The sequence below is a fragment of the Garra rufa genome, chromosome 20, assembly GCF_049309525.1.
Source record: "Garra rufa chromosome 20, GarRuf1.0, whole genome shotgun sequence".
Lineage (NCBI taxonomy): Eukaryota > Metazoa > Chordata > Actinopteri > Cypriniformes > Cyprinidae > Garra > Garra rufa.
Window position 1 is genome coordinate 15409214 of NC_133380.1, and position 18478 is coordinate 15427691.

Genomic DNA, 18478 nt, shown 5'->3' on the forward strand with positions numbered 1-18478 from the left:
AGTCCTGTACGCGTTCATCCGGGTCCTGGAGTCTCAGCACAGACGCTGACCGCGGGTGTTCATCGCTACTAGCTATTAGCCGACTAGCCTTCAGCTTCCATTGAGGACACAGTGAAGGTATGATAGAGCGTTTGTGTTTCAAAACAGTTCCTTCTTATTACCAAGGATAGCGCGTCGATTCAATAGCACATTTCTTATTTTTTTCTCACGTCCGATAAACTTTACAAGAAGTTTCCATTGCTTACTGCATTATTTAAGAGCGATATGTAAACTAGCTTGCTGGCTAGTCTGTAAGGGACACTTATCCGAGCATGCTAACTGAATAGAGCCGAGCCGATATATATCACATGCTGTCGTTAAGATTTTAATAGTGTCGTTTATGTTAAAAATCCGTGCAGTTTCTACTTGTGCCGATGGACGTTATATTAGGGCGACAGATGTATTAGCAGGCTAGCCACTGGAGACCGCCATTTTTTATGAATCAAGCGAGGGAAATTTGAGCAACATACAAAGAGTTTGAGAGGACAAACTAAGACTAAAGAGTTCACCATTATAATGGAAAACAATTGATATGACTGGCTGTCTGTAATTTTTCTCTGTGTATAATAACGTTTTGGAATCCTCCTAATACATGTGGATGAAGAATCTCACTGTTAGCTGTGAGCTAGAGTACAAAAATCTGAATTATTTCAAGATATCTGGACTTGTTCAGTACTACACCAACCAGGATGTGTCAGTTATTTAAAGACTTTAGTGTGATTTCTTTAGTAAGTCAGTTTGACAGACAGAATTGTAGCAGTGACATTTCAGCTGCATATATACATATATCTTAAGTATTGAACTGTGTCTGCTGCATTTTTGTATTATGTCATGAGCTTTCAGAGAATGATTTTAAGGTAAGGTTCCTATATTGAAAAACTACAAGTATGTTCAGCTAATTCAGTTCCAGTTTTTATATTAAGTGCAATTAACTGATAATCCAATGCACTTTGAGGAATTAGTATCATGTTCACCGTTGTCCTCAGAAACCCTTTCAAAGGTGAACTTGCAAAATTATCGGAAAACTGCCAGAATGTATTGTTAGGTTTGTGTTGCCAAATGCCAAGTGGGCAAATTCAGTGGTTACACTGCCAGATCCTTGGGATGGATCTTTAGCCGCTGTCTTTCTACTTTGACACTGTTTTGAACAAGATCCTGCTTCCTGAATTTATTTTCTTTCATTACAATAAACAGCCCATCTGTCAGTGTTTCCTGCACTCAGGAGATACTGCACCGCAGCTGAATCTCCAGCCCATGACAAAATATTATATTGACAATAAATATTCAAACTTATTGCATTATTCTTGCTGACAGCATGCAAAAATTATCTTACAGTGCAATACGTCCAGTTTGTGAACAAATTATTGTGAAAAGATTGGCGGTCAGTGCCTAAACAACATCCTGGAAGAAACATTATTACATTTTTATTACTCTAAAATTGCAGCTCCAGTTGTTTTTTTGTACTATGGCCTATCACTTAAGTTTGTGTTTTGAATGCATGTTTATCATAACACATTTATAAACTCAAATGCATTTCTTCGAGAAAAATTATCAGGATAGAAATACTAGAAACAGACTTAACATTTATATAAAAAAATGAAAGGAATAGTTCACCCAAGTCATCCAAAATGTAGTTTAGTTTGTTTTTTAATTGGAACAGATTTGAGGAAAATTAGCATTACATCTCTTGCTCACTAGTGGATCCCCTGCAGTGAATGGGTGCCGTCAGAATGACATCTGATAATAACATTACAATAATCCACATGACTCCAGTCCATCAATTAACACTGTGTGAAGCTGTGTTGTGTAAGTTGTGTTTTGTAAGAAACAAATCCATCAAGGCATTTAAAATGTTGTTTATGGCCAAAATATGAGGTCATAACACTACCTCCAGTGAAAAGGTGTATCCCCATCATATTTGTTGCTTATAAGTAGGGCTGTCACAATTCCTTGATTCAATTTGAATATTTTAATTTAAAAAAATCCTTGACTGCAAATTGCCTGTGTCGCCAAAATACCAGACGCGGCTCATTCCATCGACAAGAATCAATAAAGCGCATTTTTAGACCATTTTCCAAGGCATGATATATTAAAGCCATTTAAAAATCATCATAAAGCATATAAGAAAGCATCGTGATTTTAAAATGACAGCTCAAACCCTCACTTTGAGTTTACATGTTTTGATGTCCACATATCAAAAAATTGCAGTGGCTGTAGCATTTGTGTCATAAAGAAATGGCCCAATATTAAATATTAAGTGGATATTTGAATTAAATATTGTTTTGCCAATATTAAACAAGAATTAGATTGCGCAGTAAAGTGTCGACAATCGTCAGTCCATTACAGCGCTCTGCAGTCATTTATTATAATGCGAAATGTACATTAGATCTCTCGTTTATAATACATTGTATTGTAACAGTTTTGTTCATGAAACCATATGATTAGTTGCTTTTGATACTTTATTTGAACTAATTATTATTTCCATTATATATGTATTTAAGTAATTTTAAAGGCTATTGTTCACGTAGGTCTATTTTATCACAAAAAAGTAATTACTTGATTAATCGACAGAGTAATCGGCCGATTACTTGATTACCAAAAATAATTGTTGGTGACAGCCCTACTTATAACCAATGATTGAGCTATGCATATTTCTCTCCTGATTCGGACAAGACAACCTTTTCACTAGAGAAAGCAATGTTGCGGACATACCACTCATATTTTAGCCAAAAGTAAAGGTTTTCGGTTAAAAATGTCTTGATGGATTTATTACAAGCATACAGCTTGTGGTGTACTTGCATTCTTGGTAGCTTATTGTGATGTTTTGATCATTGTGACGGCACCCATTCACTGCAGAGGCTAAAGTGAGTAAGTGATATAATGCTAAATTTCTCCAAATCTGTTCCAGTGAAGAAGCAAACTCATCTACATTTTGGATAGCCTTAGGGTGAGTACATTTTAAGCAAATTAGAATTTTTGCGTCAACTGTTTCTTTAAGTTTCGAAACCCGAAATTGCATTTTGAATGATACGCACCTACAAGATGGCTGAAACCAAGGCTGTAAGTGCTTTGGTTCCCTTCTGCTTGCCTGCTGTTACTGACGACATCTATCCCGGAGCCAAACTGGGCCCAAGTCCGAATGTGGCGGCATTTAATCTTGACTGAGATGTTAGTACGTAGCCAAGTCACACACAATGTCAACATGGCTTCCTGATGCCGAGAGGGTGCCAGTAACTTGGCCAGCCCCTTCATTTTGCTGCATTACCCGTGCTGTCTGATGCAGTTCGAGGGAGCGTTTTGTAGTCCCATAGCCGCCTGGTTGGAGTCTTTTTTTTCATAATGCGTTCTTTCACAGTAACGTCTAATGATGTGCGATGAGGGCAGCAACTATTTAGAGTTTTGAACAGTGGGTTTATTTTGTCAGCAGACTGATGAAACTTACTAACCGCTTTTCTCGTTCACAGACCGACTGCGTTTGGAAATATGGTAGATGCCGAGACGAGAATCCTAACATGGCGGACAAAAGGGACTTCGGAAAATCAGTTTGGTTACTAGTGTCACTATCCAGTTGCATTACTTCATTTCCAGGTGGGAAGAAGGCGACATGTGCACCGTGGGATGAGGTAGTAGGTTGTATAGTTTTAGGGTCACACCCACACTGGGAGATAACTATACAGCCTACTGTCTTTCTCAAAGTGAAAACGGAGCTACGGAGTATCAGCCTACATTTCCTGATGTTTATTATCAATTGTCACGGTATGTGTCGGCAAGATGAAATATATTTTTGATTGATAGAGAGATGGTGGTGCTTGTGCAGTGTGAGGTAGTAGATTGTATAGTTGTAGGGTAGTGATTTTATCCTGTGTAGAAGATAACTATACAATCTATTGCCTTCCCTGAGGGGCATAAATACACAATGCAATGTTTTTTTTTTTTTTTATTGTTGTTCAAATCAAGTTTTAATTTTCTTGTGTTTAAGGTTACTTATTGTTTACAAATACAATAAAGTATAAGTATTTTCAAATGTGTCTGTAGTTTTCTTTGATTTAAAACTTATTTATGAGTAGTATTCAGGGATTTCAAGTTTAATGGTTGTTTTACCAGGCAAATAAATTACTAGTCTTTAACTCTTAATCTGCAAATATTTATTGATTAATAGAAAGAGGGTGTTCTTGTCATCCTGGAGATGGCGCTCTTGTATTGTCTATATTGAACACATCTGAACTTGACAGGATGATAGAGCTGCTTGTCCCATATATGAATAATCAGCCTCCAGTTTAGTATAAGAGGGTGTTTTTGATTTAGTATTAAGCATATGCTGAATCACTTGCTTATTATTATCCCACTCTACTTTTATATTTGGCTAAACTTATCAAACTTTGTATGCATGCAGGATAGGTAATAGGAGTGTGGGTGATTTTGGGATGGATGGTTGCTTAGCAACTAGCAGTTAAATTTGCAATCTTTAAATCATCAGCCTCACTACCTTTTCTGAGCTATACTTAAATTTCATCTGAATTTTTTTGAAAAATGTCATCTATAGCAGGCAATTTAGACATCAACAATTCTCACATTATCACAGTTTATTCACTATAGTTTAGAAAATGGTAGTAAAATATGACGAGTTAAACTGTCAGAACAAATTCATCTTGATAATATCAGATTACTTTGATAGAAAGGTATGTAACAAATGGTCCCACATTTTTTAAATCAATTGTACTGGTAGTCCACCATGTGACATTTTTTTACATAAATTAACTATAGTGTTATATCTAGTGTCTGAATAATTTTTGGTTTTACTGTAAATCTAGTCATGGATACAAAAATATGAACTGGTACATGTCAATGTTAAATTGTAATATTCTAGACAAAAATTTATAAACAAATAACCAGGTACTTTGATGCAAGTTTTTCAGGGTCATTTTACTAAACAGGAACCATTTTCATGTTTGTCAGACAATATAATTATATTATATGTTAATATTACTAATAAATTAAAATGAATAATTTGTGTTGAGTTTAAGACTTTATATATTGTAGTCAACATTTGAAGTGGATCGAAAAAGTTGTCCTAAGACAAGAACAGGTTGTGTTTTGGTTTTAGGACAAGTTTGATGAAAGGTTATATAAGTATATATATATGTTTGGATTCAACTATAAGTAGTATGGATGACATGGTTAATTTAACCACTACTAACCTAATATCTACAAATATCCAGTTTTTTAATAATTAGTTATCAAAATCATTAAAAGAGATCACATTTTCAGATTGTGTCTGGCAAGCCAAACAAAACAAAACATGACAACTAGATCAAAAAAGAGACTCTCTAAAGAATTCATGAAGTATTTGAAATATTTTTATTCTAATTTATGGATATGTTCTTTATTTTAAAGGCAAGTTATTATGATAACATGATTTGTTGATGCGGAACGATAATATGAGCTGCCAACACAATTGTTAACAAGGGACACTTTTCTTGAAATGTTCATAACTAAAAGGTCATTCCATCTAACTTTGGTGCACTTATTGTTATTAATTGACCTTTAGAACATACAAAGTTAGACGTTTTTGTTTCATTTTAATATTTGTTGTACTGCTCTTGGTCACTGAGTATAGTTCTGTGACATCTATTTTTTGGAAGGTGAATAGATGAACACATCTCTCACCTCGCAATTAAGGACTTGAGGTGGGTGAGGGGGAAATCTAAAGTCGAACAAGTTTTCTTTTCTCATGGGAGGAGCAAACGGGTGCAGGAAAATAGATAAAAGCTCTGTTTAAGAAGCTGGAGTTACTGCGATATGATCTTCGCCAAGGAGCGCACAGAGAATTTACCTTTCTTACCTAGATGTATTATGGTATTACAGCTCTAGCGTATAGATACATATCGTAGTGACACGCCTGTCGCTTATTACTCAGTTGTCGTATCTCAAATCAGATTTTTTACCTCTCTAGGCTACTTCTATGCGTGTGTGTTGTTTGGTTTGAACGCGTGTGCTCGCGGTGTGTTTGGAAGTCATTAGTCGCCTTATCAACCTGCTACTCGGCTTCAGGAGCGCACAGACGTATTAAAGGAATATCGGAAAGTTTAATTTCCTCCAGAACGCAGCCTGATAGATTTAACAGATAAAGGATCTGCTGGATGAATGTAAGAGCGGGTAGTTGTCCTCAGTTCTAGTAAACCGAAACGCGTAAAAGTGATTTTGAAGTCGTACATATGCAGAATAACATTCATCTCCACACGTCCCGAAGGATATCAGCTCAGGTGTTCACCTCAAGTTCTCACGGAGTTCTGCATCCCTCAAAGGACTTGCTTTGCTTGTGATAAAACATCGCGTCCACCGGTTAGGCTACCCATCAGGAGACTACTATCATTTCACAGTCTATTAACAAAGTACAGGCTGAACATGAGCAGGAAAACACGCCGCTGGATTTTCCACATTTTCCTCTGTTTGGGGATTATATATTTGAAGATTGGGTAAGTAGGGTAAAATGGAATGTGTTTATCTGTTTTAACCTGTGAAGTGTTTACTACTGCCGCAGTTATGCAAAAAGTCAGCTTTGCTGTGAATATACGTCTATATTAATTAGCATTCAGTTATTGCGAGAACTGTTTTACCGCCATTATGACACCTTGCAGTATTTGATAAAATATTGTAAATATATAGTAAGAAAGTAAGTGAACTGCACAGTTCTGATCTACAAGACGAGTTGGAAGTGGTTTTTGCTAATTTTTTCGGAAATGTAATTCTACTTCACATTTATGGGTCAATGACGTTTGATTTGTCCTGATTTCCTCAGCTATTTAAAAAAATGCAGTTCATACAAAAAAAATGTGCTCATGTTCTCACTTTTCTTAATTTCTGGATTTTTGTCTCGAGGGGTTTAAATTAATAATAATAAAAACAAACATATTTATAAAGTTAAAAAAACATTTATAAAGTTTACATTTGGAAAAACAAAGTCAGTTTTGGCCTAACCAAAAAACAAGAAAGGACACCTTTAGACTTCCATCATGTTTTTTTTATTATTATTATTGTGAAATAGCATAATATTTGATTTAAAAAAAATGCCTAAATATATTCATTTTTAAGCATGTTTCAAGATTTGCTTTGACCAACATGACTACAAAGATAACATTTCTAAGAACTTGGCTTGAGATTTTAAAAAAGATTACTCCTTTTTATCATCTTGTACTTTCTTCATTGTCATTGACCCATATATGCTCATCTTTGTGGCATGAGATTATCTTTTTACCTTCTTTTTCTTTTGTTTATTGGTGACAAGTCCCTAAGAACACTATTTAAATATGCTGTGAGTTATACTTACATAATAACACATCCATATAAAAGTTTGTCTCCAAAAATTGCTTCAGTTCTTAGATGTGTTTCCATCCATGAATACCGTGAATTAGGTTTTAGTCATGGCTCATTCGACCCAAACAGTATTTTAAGTATTCAATATTTTATTATTTTTAAACTTTACAGGGGCTTTTCCTCGGTGGTTGCGTTGGGAGCGAGTGTTATCTGTAACAAAATTCCTGGTTTGGCCCCTCGTCAAAGGACTATCTGTCAAAGCCGGCCTGACGCTATCATTGTCATTGGAGAAGGAGCGCAAATGGGAATCAATGAGTGTCAGTTTCAATTCAAAAATGGAAGGTGGAACTGCTCGGCCCTCGGGGAAAGAACTGTCTTTGGAAAAGAGTTGAAAGTGGGTATGTTACCAGATTATTACATTTATATATACGAAATTGTTAATATTTTCAAACCAGCAAGTTCGAACAAATAAGAAAAGCAGAATGTTATTGACTTAAATCACTTTCTTCCAAGCCCTGAAGAGTGTCAAAGACACAAAAAAGCTGTTTTTAGACTAAACTTGAATGAGGAGACCTTTAGATGTTCATGTTTTGCTGAAAGATTTGAGACTGGTGGTCTGAAATTTAACACTGAAATCGGAGGTCACTTTTAAACACCTGCTCATACTTCTTTCATGCAAATATAAAAGAGAGTGGATAGACTTATGTCTTGAAATGATCTCTTTTAAAATGATTTGTCACTGGATGTCAGGCTAATGTTTAGTGTCTCACAAGCAAGCCACAGTAACAATGTCAGGTAGGTTTCAGCTGCATGCATTCATGGAGCAAGTGCCAACGCGGCTGGATTTATGGCCCTCTCAACAGTCCACCCTCTCAAAAGAATTCTCTTTCTAGTCGTCCTGTCTTATCTGTAGATTTTAATGATTTGGCAGTCAGGGTTTTCACTTTACCACGGGTATAAGTTACAGTGGTTGAATAGTAGCACCAAAAGAAAGTACAGTATTGTGAAGAAATTTAACAATATGTCACCTTAGAGAGACAAAGCATAAGCAATTAAGCAAGTTTCTCACTTGGGGTAATGTTATCCATTTTCCTAAGGCAAACTTTGGCCTGTTAGAGGGTCCTTTAGTGCTATTGAGCCTGCGACACTTTGATGAATGGTGGTGTGAAGGACTTTGCTTTAGTTTCAGACCCTGCTAGCAAATAGGCTGCAGGGAATTTCGATCCTCAAATATCCAAACTCGTCGGAAGTAAACTCCAAGATAATATTATCTCAGAATTTCCATCTGCCGCACACTCTTAGGATCCAGTCAGTGTTGCGATGGTGTGGTTGAGGCCCAGGGGAGAAGCTTAGATCTGTAGAGACTTGTATCTATCGCTGAAGGTGAAGCTGTATTTTATCCCTCTGCATCAAAGAAAAGCGCCTCCTAAGAAAAAAAAAAGCACAGGTTTCTTCTCTTTCCATCTCATTCTGGAGCTGCACACACTTGAATGGCAGCCTGGATCTGTTGTGGGTGCTGATTATATTATTTAATGCTGTCTGCTTGGACAGCTGCTGTGGGTCCTGTGTTGTGTGCCCTCTCATCTTAGCGCGGTAGAGCTGACGCTGACCTAGAGTGACAGACCGTGGTCTCCATTTCTGAAGCGGCCCAACTGCTTTATTTACTCAAAATCTTTTTGTCAGTAGTCGGTATAGGGAGGATTAAATAAAGTGGACAACCATTCAAACGTGATTGGTTTCAGTGGGTGTATGACTAGTCATGCTCATAGTAGCAGAAGCTAGAAGATGAAAAGCGGTAGTTAATCCTGTGGGGAGGGGTTTGCAAACTCAAACTCAAACTCCAAAAAAAAAAAAAAAAAAGAAAAGTTGTTGAGTAATGTGCAGTAATTGTCAGGGCCTGGTACCAAGGTCCACATTTGGCATACACAGCAATGGATTCCATGTTTAGGTGCTCTTTTGCGCATTTTGCCGTCTCCGCTACTCATGGACCCATTCACCTTTTTATCGTACATGTGAATGAAGTTGCGATTGAAATATAGCTTGCTGGAAATCAGCAGTTGGATAGATATGCGAAAGGCATACCATCTTTGTGCTTGTGTTACTTTATGTTGCTTGAGCGCAACCCTCCTAAATCTTCTCTGACTTAACCACCCTCTGGTATGCTCAAAAATAGTTTTCCTCCAACAGCATTAATGCCTCAAGTCCAGACAAGTACATTGTATGAGGTTTATAAATTAACCTCTTGCATTTACAGTTTTGGCAAGAGACGTCTCACACAGAATCGTGCAATGCCACTGATTCAGATTTCGCTTGAAAATAAATGACACTCATGTCATAACACACGTTTTATGAAAGTCTTATCTGCTGTGTTTGTGTTCAGAATATCTCGATTTAAGTAAACACAACTCGAGTGATATGCAAAGACACGGAGCATTCAACTCTAGTATTGATGAGAATTTTAAGATTTTGCGTCAATACGGTCTTCATCCTCCTTTCTTCAGGATACATCCCTTCTCCTCTGGCGACAAGCCCAAACAACTCATATAAATCTCCACATAATTGATGCCCCAAACTGGCCTTTGTTAAATTGCATGGGCAGAGTTCCAAGATGTTTATCATCAGCAGGTCAACACATACCAATGTTAGTGAGTTTCAGGAAACCGCTGAAGACTCTTGCTGCCGCTCTCGATCGCTTGAAGGTGAAAATTCCTGTATTGCTGAGCCGGTCTGTTAACAGTCTGACATATTTGTGTGTTTTTCACTTCTTGCCATGAAATGATCAAAAGATAGAAAAGATATTAATGTAATAACTCATGACATCACTCTTTATGAGGCCTAAAGAGGTTAACTTTTTAAAGTGTTTCTTGGGTTCAGGTGTGTAAATGATTCATAGGACAGTCAATACATAATGACTCATTAATCCAGAAAAGGATATGAACATTTCCGGGAATGTTAACATAACTGAGCAACAGTGAATGCATCTTGATTTTTTTTTTCCATTTAGTTTTCATATTTGGCGAATGCTTCAATCCAAAGCAATTTGCTTTGCATTCAATTGAATTTCATTTTTTAACAAAAACGAAGTGTGAAAATTGGAAGCTTGCAACTTCTGGAACATTTTTGTTGCTTGATGTCACCTTACAAAAAAAGTCCCTGAAATAACTCTTCGCAGGACTTTCAGACCTATCTTTGTCCTTATAAATGAAATACACCACTAACCTGGAAGTGCCCTGTTTAACAGTGGCAATCAATTATAGCAGTGCTCTGGCCAGGGAGGCACTGCATGCCTGAGGAGTTCATCTCCACAGGGTGGATCCCTCGTTCTGACGGAAGCTGGGACAGTGGCCAGGCTAGAGTCTAAACACATACCCTCTATCTCTACCATTCTATTGTCTCTGAAATAAACCCTTGTCCTTTGTGCTTATTAAAGAGATGGACCGTTCCTTCCTTTGCTCATCTGTGTCCAAACAGTTATTTATCTTTCTGTTTCCTCTATATGACAACTGAAGGACAATTATTTGTGTTTTGAGTAATCACAGGTATGTGATCTGCGTTTGTTTTGCCTATGTCGAGTTTTAGATCATTTTTATATCATGTTTTCCTCAGCAAGCCCTCACACCATCTACTGTTAATCTGTGTGAAGTGTGCGTGATAAATGAACTACACTTTGACTCAACTAACACATTTCATTATTGCTATGAGTGTCAAGATATGTCAGGTATGTAGGGGGGTTAGCAGTACTGACGAAGAATGTTCTTTTGAATCCAGGAAGTAAGGAAGCAGCCTTCACCTACGCCATTATCGCTGCTGGGGTCGCCCATGCCATCACGGCGGCCTGCACTCAGGGTACACTGAGCGGCTGTGGTTGTGACAAGGAGAAGCAGGGCTTCTACAACCAAGAGGAGGGCTGGAAGTGGGGAGGATGCTCAGCTGATATTCGCTATGGCCTGAGCTTCTCAAAGGTGTTCATAGACGCACGGGAGATCAGGCAGAACGCCAGGACACTCATGAACCTCCATAACAATGAAGTGGGACGCAAGGTATGTGGCACAGTTTGGTGTATATTCATGCATAAAACATCACTAGGCCAGAGTTTGCATGTTTCTAGATCCTGAAGATATTGATTAGCTGTTCCAAGTGTGTTTGATTGAGGCTAGAGATAAACTCTGCTGGAATGTCGCCCTCCAGAAGAAGTTTTAGACACCCCTGAGACAGGCCTTTCTTGTAAGTTCTACAGCAGGGGTGTCCAAACTCCGTCCTGGAATGCTACTTTCCTGCAGAGTTAAGCTCCAACCCAACTCTAAGCTAAACTCTGCAGGAAAGTGGACCTCGAAGACCAAATTTGACATCTTCTTTCTGTAGGACAGGGGTATCCAAACTCAGTCCTGGAGGGCCGGTGTCCTGTAGAGTTTAGATCCAACTTGCCGTAACACACCTGTCTGGAAGTTTTTAGTATGCCTAGTAAGATCTTGGTTATCTGGTTCAGGTGTGTTTAGGAGTTAAACTCTGCAGGACACCTGTGCTAAAGCAAGGGAATCTCAAATCTGGTCTCTGAGGTCCACTTTCCTGCAGAGTTTAGTTTAGGGTTGGGGTTGGAGCTAAACTCTGCAGGACAGTGGCCCTCCAGTTTGGACATAACTGCTATAGGACTTACAAGAAAGTCCTGTCTCAGGGGTGTCCAATCCTGCTCCTGGAAGGCAATGCACGTTCCAGCAGAGTTGGACACCTCGAAGGCCAGATTTGAGACCCCTTTGTAGGACAGGGGTATGCAAATTTGGACATGCCTGTCCTACAACAAGGGGATATCAAATCTGGTCCCGAGGTCCACTTTCCTGCAGAGTTTCGCTACAGTTCTAGTCAAACACACCTGGACAAGCTAATCAAGGTCTTGAGGATTACTAGAAAGTTACAGGTATGTGGGTTTGATCAAGGTTGTGGTTAAACTTTGCAGGACAGTGGACCTCAAGGGTGAAGGTTGAGAACCCCTGCCCTGCAGGGCTGTAACCTGAATTTTCTCTGTTTTGGAGTGGGTAGTAGATTAACAATAGCAAGCAGTAGCAATGAAACTTTAGCATTGACTGGTTTTGGAATCCACATGACAAGCTAATTGTGACCCTGCACCACAAAACCAGTTGTAAGTAGTACGGGTATATTTGTACCAATAGCCAACAATACAATGTATGGGTCAAAATTACTGATTTTTCTTTTATGCCAAAAATCATTAGGATTAAAGATCATATTCCATGAAGATATTTTGTAAATTTACTACCGTAAATATATCAAAACTTAATTTTTGATTAGTAATATGCATTGCTAAGAACTTAATTTGGACAACTTTAAGATTTTTTTGCACCCTCTAATTCCAGATTTTCAAATTGTTGTATCTCAACCAAATATTGTCCTATCCTAACAAACCGTACATCAACAGAAAAGCTTAGTTATTTAGCTTTCAGATGATGTATACATTTTAATTTATGACAGATTTTGTGGTCCAGGGTCACATTTGTATTTATTATATTTTCATACTTCCAAAATCATTTAACAGTGATTCACCAGTGGACTAAAGGATTAGTTCACTCCAGAATTAAAATTTCCTGATAATTTACTCGCCCATATGTCATCGAAAATGTTAGTCTTTCTTTCTTCATTCAAAAAGAAATTGGGTTTTTGTGGAAAATATTCCAGGAACGTTTTCTAAAATAACCTCAAAATGCATACCCAGGATGCCCAGGCAGTCTAACTGACCTTCATAAGCTTTTCGTCATTCAGTGCCAATCTGAAGAGTGTGATGTTTCAGCACTCTGGACAGAGCTTCTTTTGGGACTTTAAAACCCTGAGCCTGACCAGTAACCTTTTGTAACTTTTTATCATAAAACAACTCTTCTGTTATCTGGCGCCTCACACGCACCAATCCTCTTTGTATGGCAAGTACATTCAGTCCTGAATTCACACATTCAAGGCAAGCTCACAGATGCAATTTTGCATTGAGCGCTTCTCAATGAAACTAAGGTCATGGCATCAACATGCCACACCCATGATTGTGATTGGTAAATGGGTTGCAATACAGAGCCTCAGTGAAAATGCAAGGGGCGTGGCCTCTCTTAAGACCCATAGATCTTTCCTTTGTAAACTTTTCCTGAGACTTACTGTTTATCAGGAATCAGCAGCATGAACACACTAAGCCCGATATGCATCCCAGATTGCAGACAATTGCCAAAAAGACTCCTGAAAGTCTGAGAGGGAGAAAAAAAATAATTAAAAAGGCAAAGTAAAGCCTCTCCCACAGCAAAAGTGAAAAAGGAGTGAAAGGAAGAAAAATAGAGGGAGAGAAAAGACACATTAACCAACCACACCAAAGATCACACCGCCTCGTACAGGCAATCCACTGATGCCAATCAGACCACTCGGATATCTTCCATATCTAAACAGGCACTCTGCTTCACTGAGTTCTGCTTACGTTTGCCCATTCATTCATCTATCCAAGCCAGCCTATGTTTTCGGTGTATTTTTTGGTGCATTTCGAAACCTACAGATTAGAGTATGTGAAATGCATTCATGTTTAGGATGAAAAATAACTACAGGACAAGAAACAATACAGCATCCCTTGCTTGAAATGTGTTGTTTTACCTGTGGGTCTCGACGTGTACATATAACAAGGGGAAGCACACAGGCACCTGAAACCTGACTCCTGAGCTTTATCTGTGTACACTACACACAGGCTGATTGTTGTAGGAACTCTGCGATCATCGTTCAGTCAGTGTTTATATCATATCCTGTGCAGATTCCGCTCTATTGCTTATACAAGATGAGAGACTCCTACAGACAACCTCTGATAGTTTGCCCCTTGCAACAATTTGTGGCGTGTGTTGTGTACACAAATGAAACGGTTTCCTACAAGTAGTCAGAGAGCCTGTGAACACAAGCTGTGTTTTGAAGACCCACTCTTTACGCAGTGAGAGGAATGAGGTAGTCTAGCACTGCAAGTTTAACAATCCTTGCATTCTTCAAATCAGAATGTTAAAAAAAATCCTTTGTCTCAACCTGTTCCCAGAAATGCCTTAAAATACCCAACTGTATGCCACCGAGGGTGATTTCACTAATCCCTACTGTATTGTTAGTCTATCCAGATCTTAGTTTGCCTTATATTAAATGAGGTGAATAATATAAGCAAAATGTTCAAACGTGGTTTGTGACCAAAACTACCACATACCTTTTCGTAAACAAGATCTTTTCCTTCCTCATACATTCTCCGCTTAGCATCAGTAATTCTATCTTTTGTAACGGATGATTGCACACTTCAAATTTGTCACCAGTCAGACTAACTAAATCAACAATGAGTCATCTACTTTCATAATTACCTTAGGCTAAGATTCCTAAAAGGAATCTAGGTGCCTAAATAATCCCAAATGTACTGACTTGTTTATTTTTCCTCCCACTTTAGGTCTTGGAAAAGAACATGCGTTTAGAGTGTAAATGTCACGGGGTATCTGGATCCTGCACCACCAAGACTTGCTGGACCACTCTTCCAAAGTTCAGGCAACTGGGTTACATCCTTAAGGAGAAGTACAACCACGCCGTACATGTGGAACCGGTCCGAGCCAGTCGGAACAAGAGACCTACCTTTCTGAAAGTTAAAAAGCCTTACTCGTACCGGAAGCCTATGGACACGGATTTGGTGTATATCGAGAAGTCGCCCAACTACTGCGAGGCAGATCCCGTGACGGGTAGCATGGGAACCCAGGGCAGGATCTGCAACAAGACTGCGCAGCAGGCCAACGGCTGTGACCTCATGTGCTGTGGCCGAGGATATAACACGCACCAGTACTCGCGCGTATGGCAGTGCAACTGCAAGTTTCTTTGGTGTTGCTACGTCAAGTGCAACACCTGCAGCGAACGAACAGAAGTGTACACGTGCAAGTGAAATATTTATTGCTGGGGAATTGATACACACCTGTGACTAGGGTGGTAGAGGGCCTGCAACAGGATGACCACTGCTATGGATTCCAGGTATTGAGAGGAAAGAGCCATTTGCACTGGAAAACGTGGAGTGGAGTCTAGACAGAGTTCTGCTGAGGACTTTGGTGTTGGTACCAGTAGACACCTTTCTGTTCCAGTACTGAGCTACAGAGTGAAGTAGCCCGTGATCTGTAGAGCATGAGAAAGATGTGGGATGTGATTATTAAGGGTGTTCTGCTCCGTAGACGGCACGGAAGGTATTTCTGAGGAACTTTTTGCCCTGAGTGATTGACACTACAAATCTTACAACATAAAAACTGTACATGGACACAACAATATTTAACTTTTTATTTAGAGAAAATGGCTAATGTTAATTTATTTAATAAGGAAACTACTGATTTTTCTCATCGTGTTTACTAGCTTAGATTTAGCTCTTCTTCTGTTTAATATTGTGCGTTTTGCATAGAAATAAACTGATCAACTTTTACACTGTACATTCATGTGCTTTAGTTTAGGGAGGAACCAACAACAATGCAAAATACGGAAACAAGTGCACTGCACTCGAGGTGTAATTACTAGTCTCTGAAAGAGGAGACTCTACTGTCTTTGATGTATCATTGTAAGGCTTTGTGCTGCCATTTTCCCATCTCCTTAAGTGTCAGCCCTTGCACATATACTCCTATGTACAATTACACACTGGAATTGTGCATCGTGTTTGAAGGCTTATTCCTTCCAAAGTGAACAAACAAGTAGTTTTGAACACTGGTCTACAAAAATTGGAATGGTCCTTTTAAATGGGATCTAAATTCTACCCACTTAAACTTTGAGACCTCACATGTTAATGAGGCGACAAGCTTTCCTTGCTTTCGGCTAATATTTGCTCTGTTGGCAGAGAAAGAGAATCAGTAATTCACTTTTCGAAAGGAATAGCCTCAATACAGATGCCCCACCTGCTACTGATGTGGAATGTTGTGATCAGATAACCAGTTTTATTAATGTTATATATTATAGGTAATATAACACTTTTTTGCTGCTAGTTTTGTTCTGTTCTGCAACTGTAGTTAATACTAGTAGTATTCTGTGTGTTGTGAGCAAATGGTTGTCCAGACAGATTGTCCCTGTGTTGACATATATTTTGTAAGAGATTATTTTTATATTTTATTTATTTTGTGTAAAGGAAAAACCCACTACCGATGTCCTTTAGATGGACAGAAATTAGAGAGATAAGCTAGAAACAGTGTGATTGTGTCATGGTACCAGCTTGAGCAGTTTATGTAAACTACCACTCATAGTGATGTACTTGCTAATGATGAAAAGATTGTGATCATACTGGTGTTTAAACATTAAACTTTTAAACATAGCATTTTCATGACAGAGATCCTGTGGGATCAGTAAGGGAAAGTATAGATAAATAATCCTGGGACAAAACTCTCTGGTACTGAGAAAAAAATCACAACTGAGGGTTTTTACCAAAGAACATCTGAATTTGAGCACGGCTCTTTGTTGAGAGTGTAAAAGCAGGACGGCCTTGATGTAATTACTGTTTTACAAAAGTCTGTGATTTCAACAGATGTTTTGCCAAATTGATTGTACTTCATGATTGTGTCATCATAAATGATAAAGAAAAATGTTATGCATTATGTTTTCAACAGTGTTAATAAATATTTCCTTGGCTTGTACTGACTTGTTTTTCAGGTGAGACCCAACAGTTTTCTATGGAGCTCATTTCTGCCACTGAATAAAAAAAAAAAAAAAGGTAATTGCGACTTTTTCTTTAACATTTGTGACTTTTGTCTCGCAACTGCGAGATTACATCTCCTGCGATATAAACTTGGAGTTCTGATTTTTTTTTCTCCGAGTTTTTGTTTTTGAGTTTGAGTTTCAGATTTGTCAGATTTGAGAGTTTATATCATGCAATTCTGAATTTCTCACAATTGCGAGTTTATATCTTACAATTTTGACTTTATAACTCACACTTGCAAGTTTGTATCACTCAATTCTGAGAAAAAAAGGTCAGATTTTTCTCACAATTCTGACTTTATAACTTGCAATTGCGAGTTTTTTTTTCCGAGTTTTTGTTTTTGAGTTTGAGTTTCAGATTTGTCAGATTTGAGAGTTTATATCATGCAATTCTGAATTTCTCACAATTGCGAGTTTATATCTTACAATTTTGACTTTATAACTCACACTTGCAAGTTTGTATCAAAAAAGGTCAGATTTTTCTCACAATTCTGACTTTATAACTTGCAATTGCGAGTTTATAACTTGCAATTGCGAGTTTATAACTTGCAATTGCGAGTTTATATCATGCAATTCCGAGAAAAAATCTCATTTGCAAATTTTACATCTCGCAATTCTGTCTTAATTTCTCAGAATTGGAAGTTTATATCTCAGAATTCTGACTTTATAACTTGCAGTTGCAAGTTTATATCACACAATTCTAAAAAAGGTCTGATTTGCAAGATTGTATCACACAATTCTGACTTAATTTCTCAAAATTGCAAGTTTGTCTTATTATTCTGACTTTATAACTCACACTTGCGAGTTTATATCACTCAATCACTCCAAAAAAATCAGATTTGGAAGTTTATATCTTGCAATTCTGACTTCCTTTCTCAGAATTGCGAGTGTATATCTCAAAGTTCTGACTTTATAACTCACACTTGTGAGTTTATGTCTGAGAAAAAAAAAAAAAATCTGATTTGCAAGTTTATATCTCACAATTCTAAAAAATGAAGGCAGAATTGTGCTAAAAACTTGCAATTCTGAGAAATGTAGTCAGAATTCCCAGATATAAACTCGCAAGTCTGACTTTTCTAATAACACCCAATTGTGAGTTAAGTCAGAATTGTAAGATATAAGCTCGCATTTCTGAGAACATATTAGTCTCTTTTTTCTCAAAATTGGACATAACTCACAATTGCAAGTTTTCTCACAATTTAGAGTGGCAAAACCGGGCTTCCATAGTTTTCAGTGCATACTAGTTAGTAAAATCAAAACTGGCCTGAACTAAATGACCTGTTAGTTCAAATCGTCACATTTCCTATACCATCTTCCAACCAAACAGAGTCATCACCAGCTTGACAGTCCCTCAAATTAGTAAAGCAGTAACAAGTGGCAAAACATACATTGCAGTTAAGTTATGGTTGACTACTGGTTCTGACGGTTT

General features: G+C 37.9%; 1 protein-coding gene across 1 annotated transcript; it reads left to right on the top strand.

Moving 5' to 3' along the window:
* The first annotated feature begins 5847 nt into the window (after positions 1–5847).
* wnt7aa (wingless-type MMTV integration site family, member 7Aa) lies at positions 5848–16988 on the top strand. Its single transcript, XM_073825701.1, has 4 exons — positions 5848–6515; positions 7525–7751; positions 11122–11393; positions 14795–16988. Exons 1-4 carry the CDS (start codon positions 6445–6447, stop codon positions 15272–15274), a joined length of 1050 nt encoding a protein of 349 aa, XP_073681802.1. The 5' UTR covers positions 5848–6444; the 3' UTR covers positions 15275–16988.
* The last annotated feature ends 1490 nt before the right edge of the window (positions 16989–18478 follow it).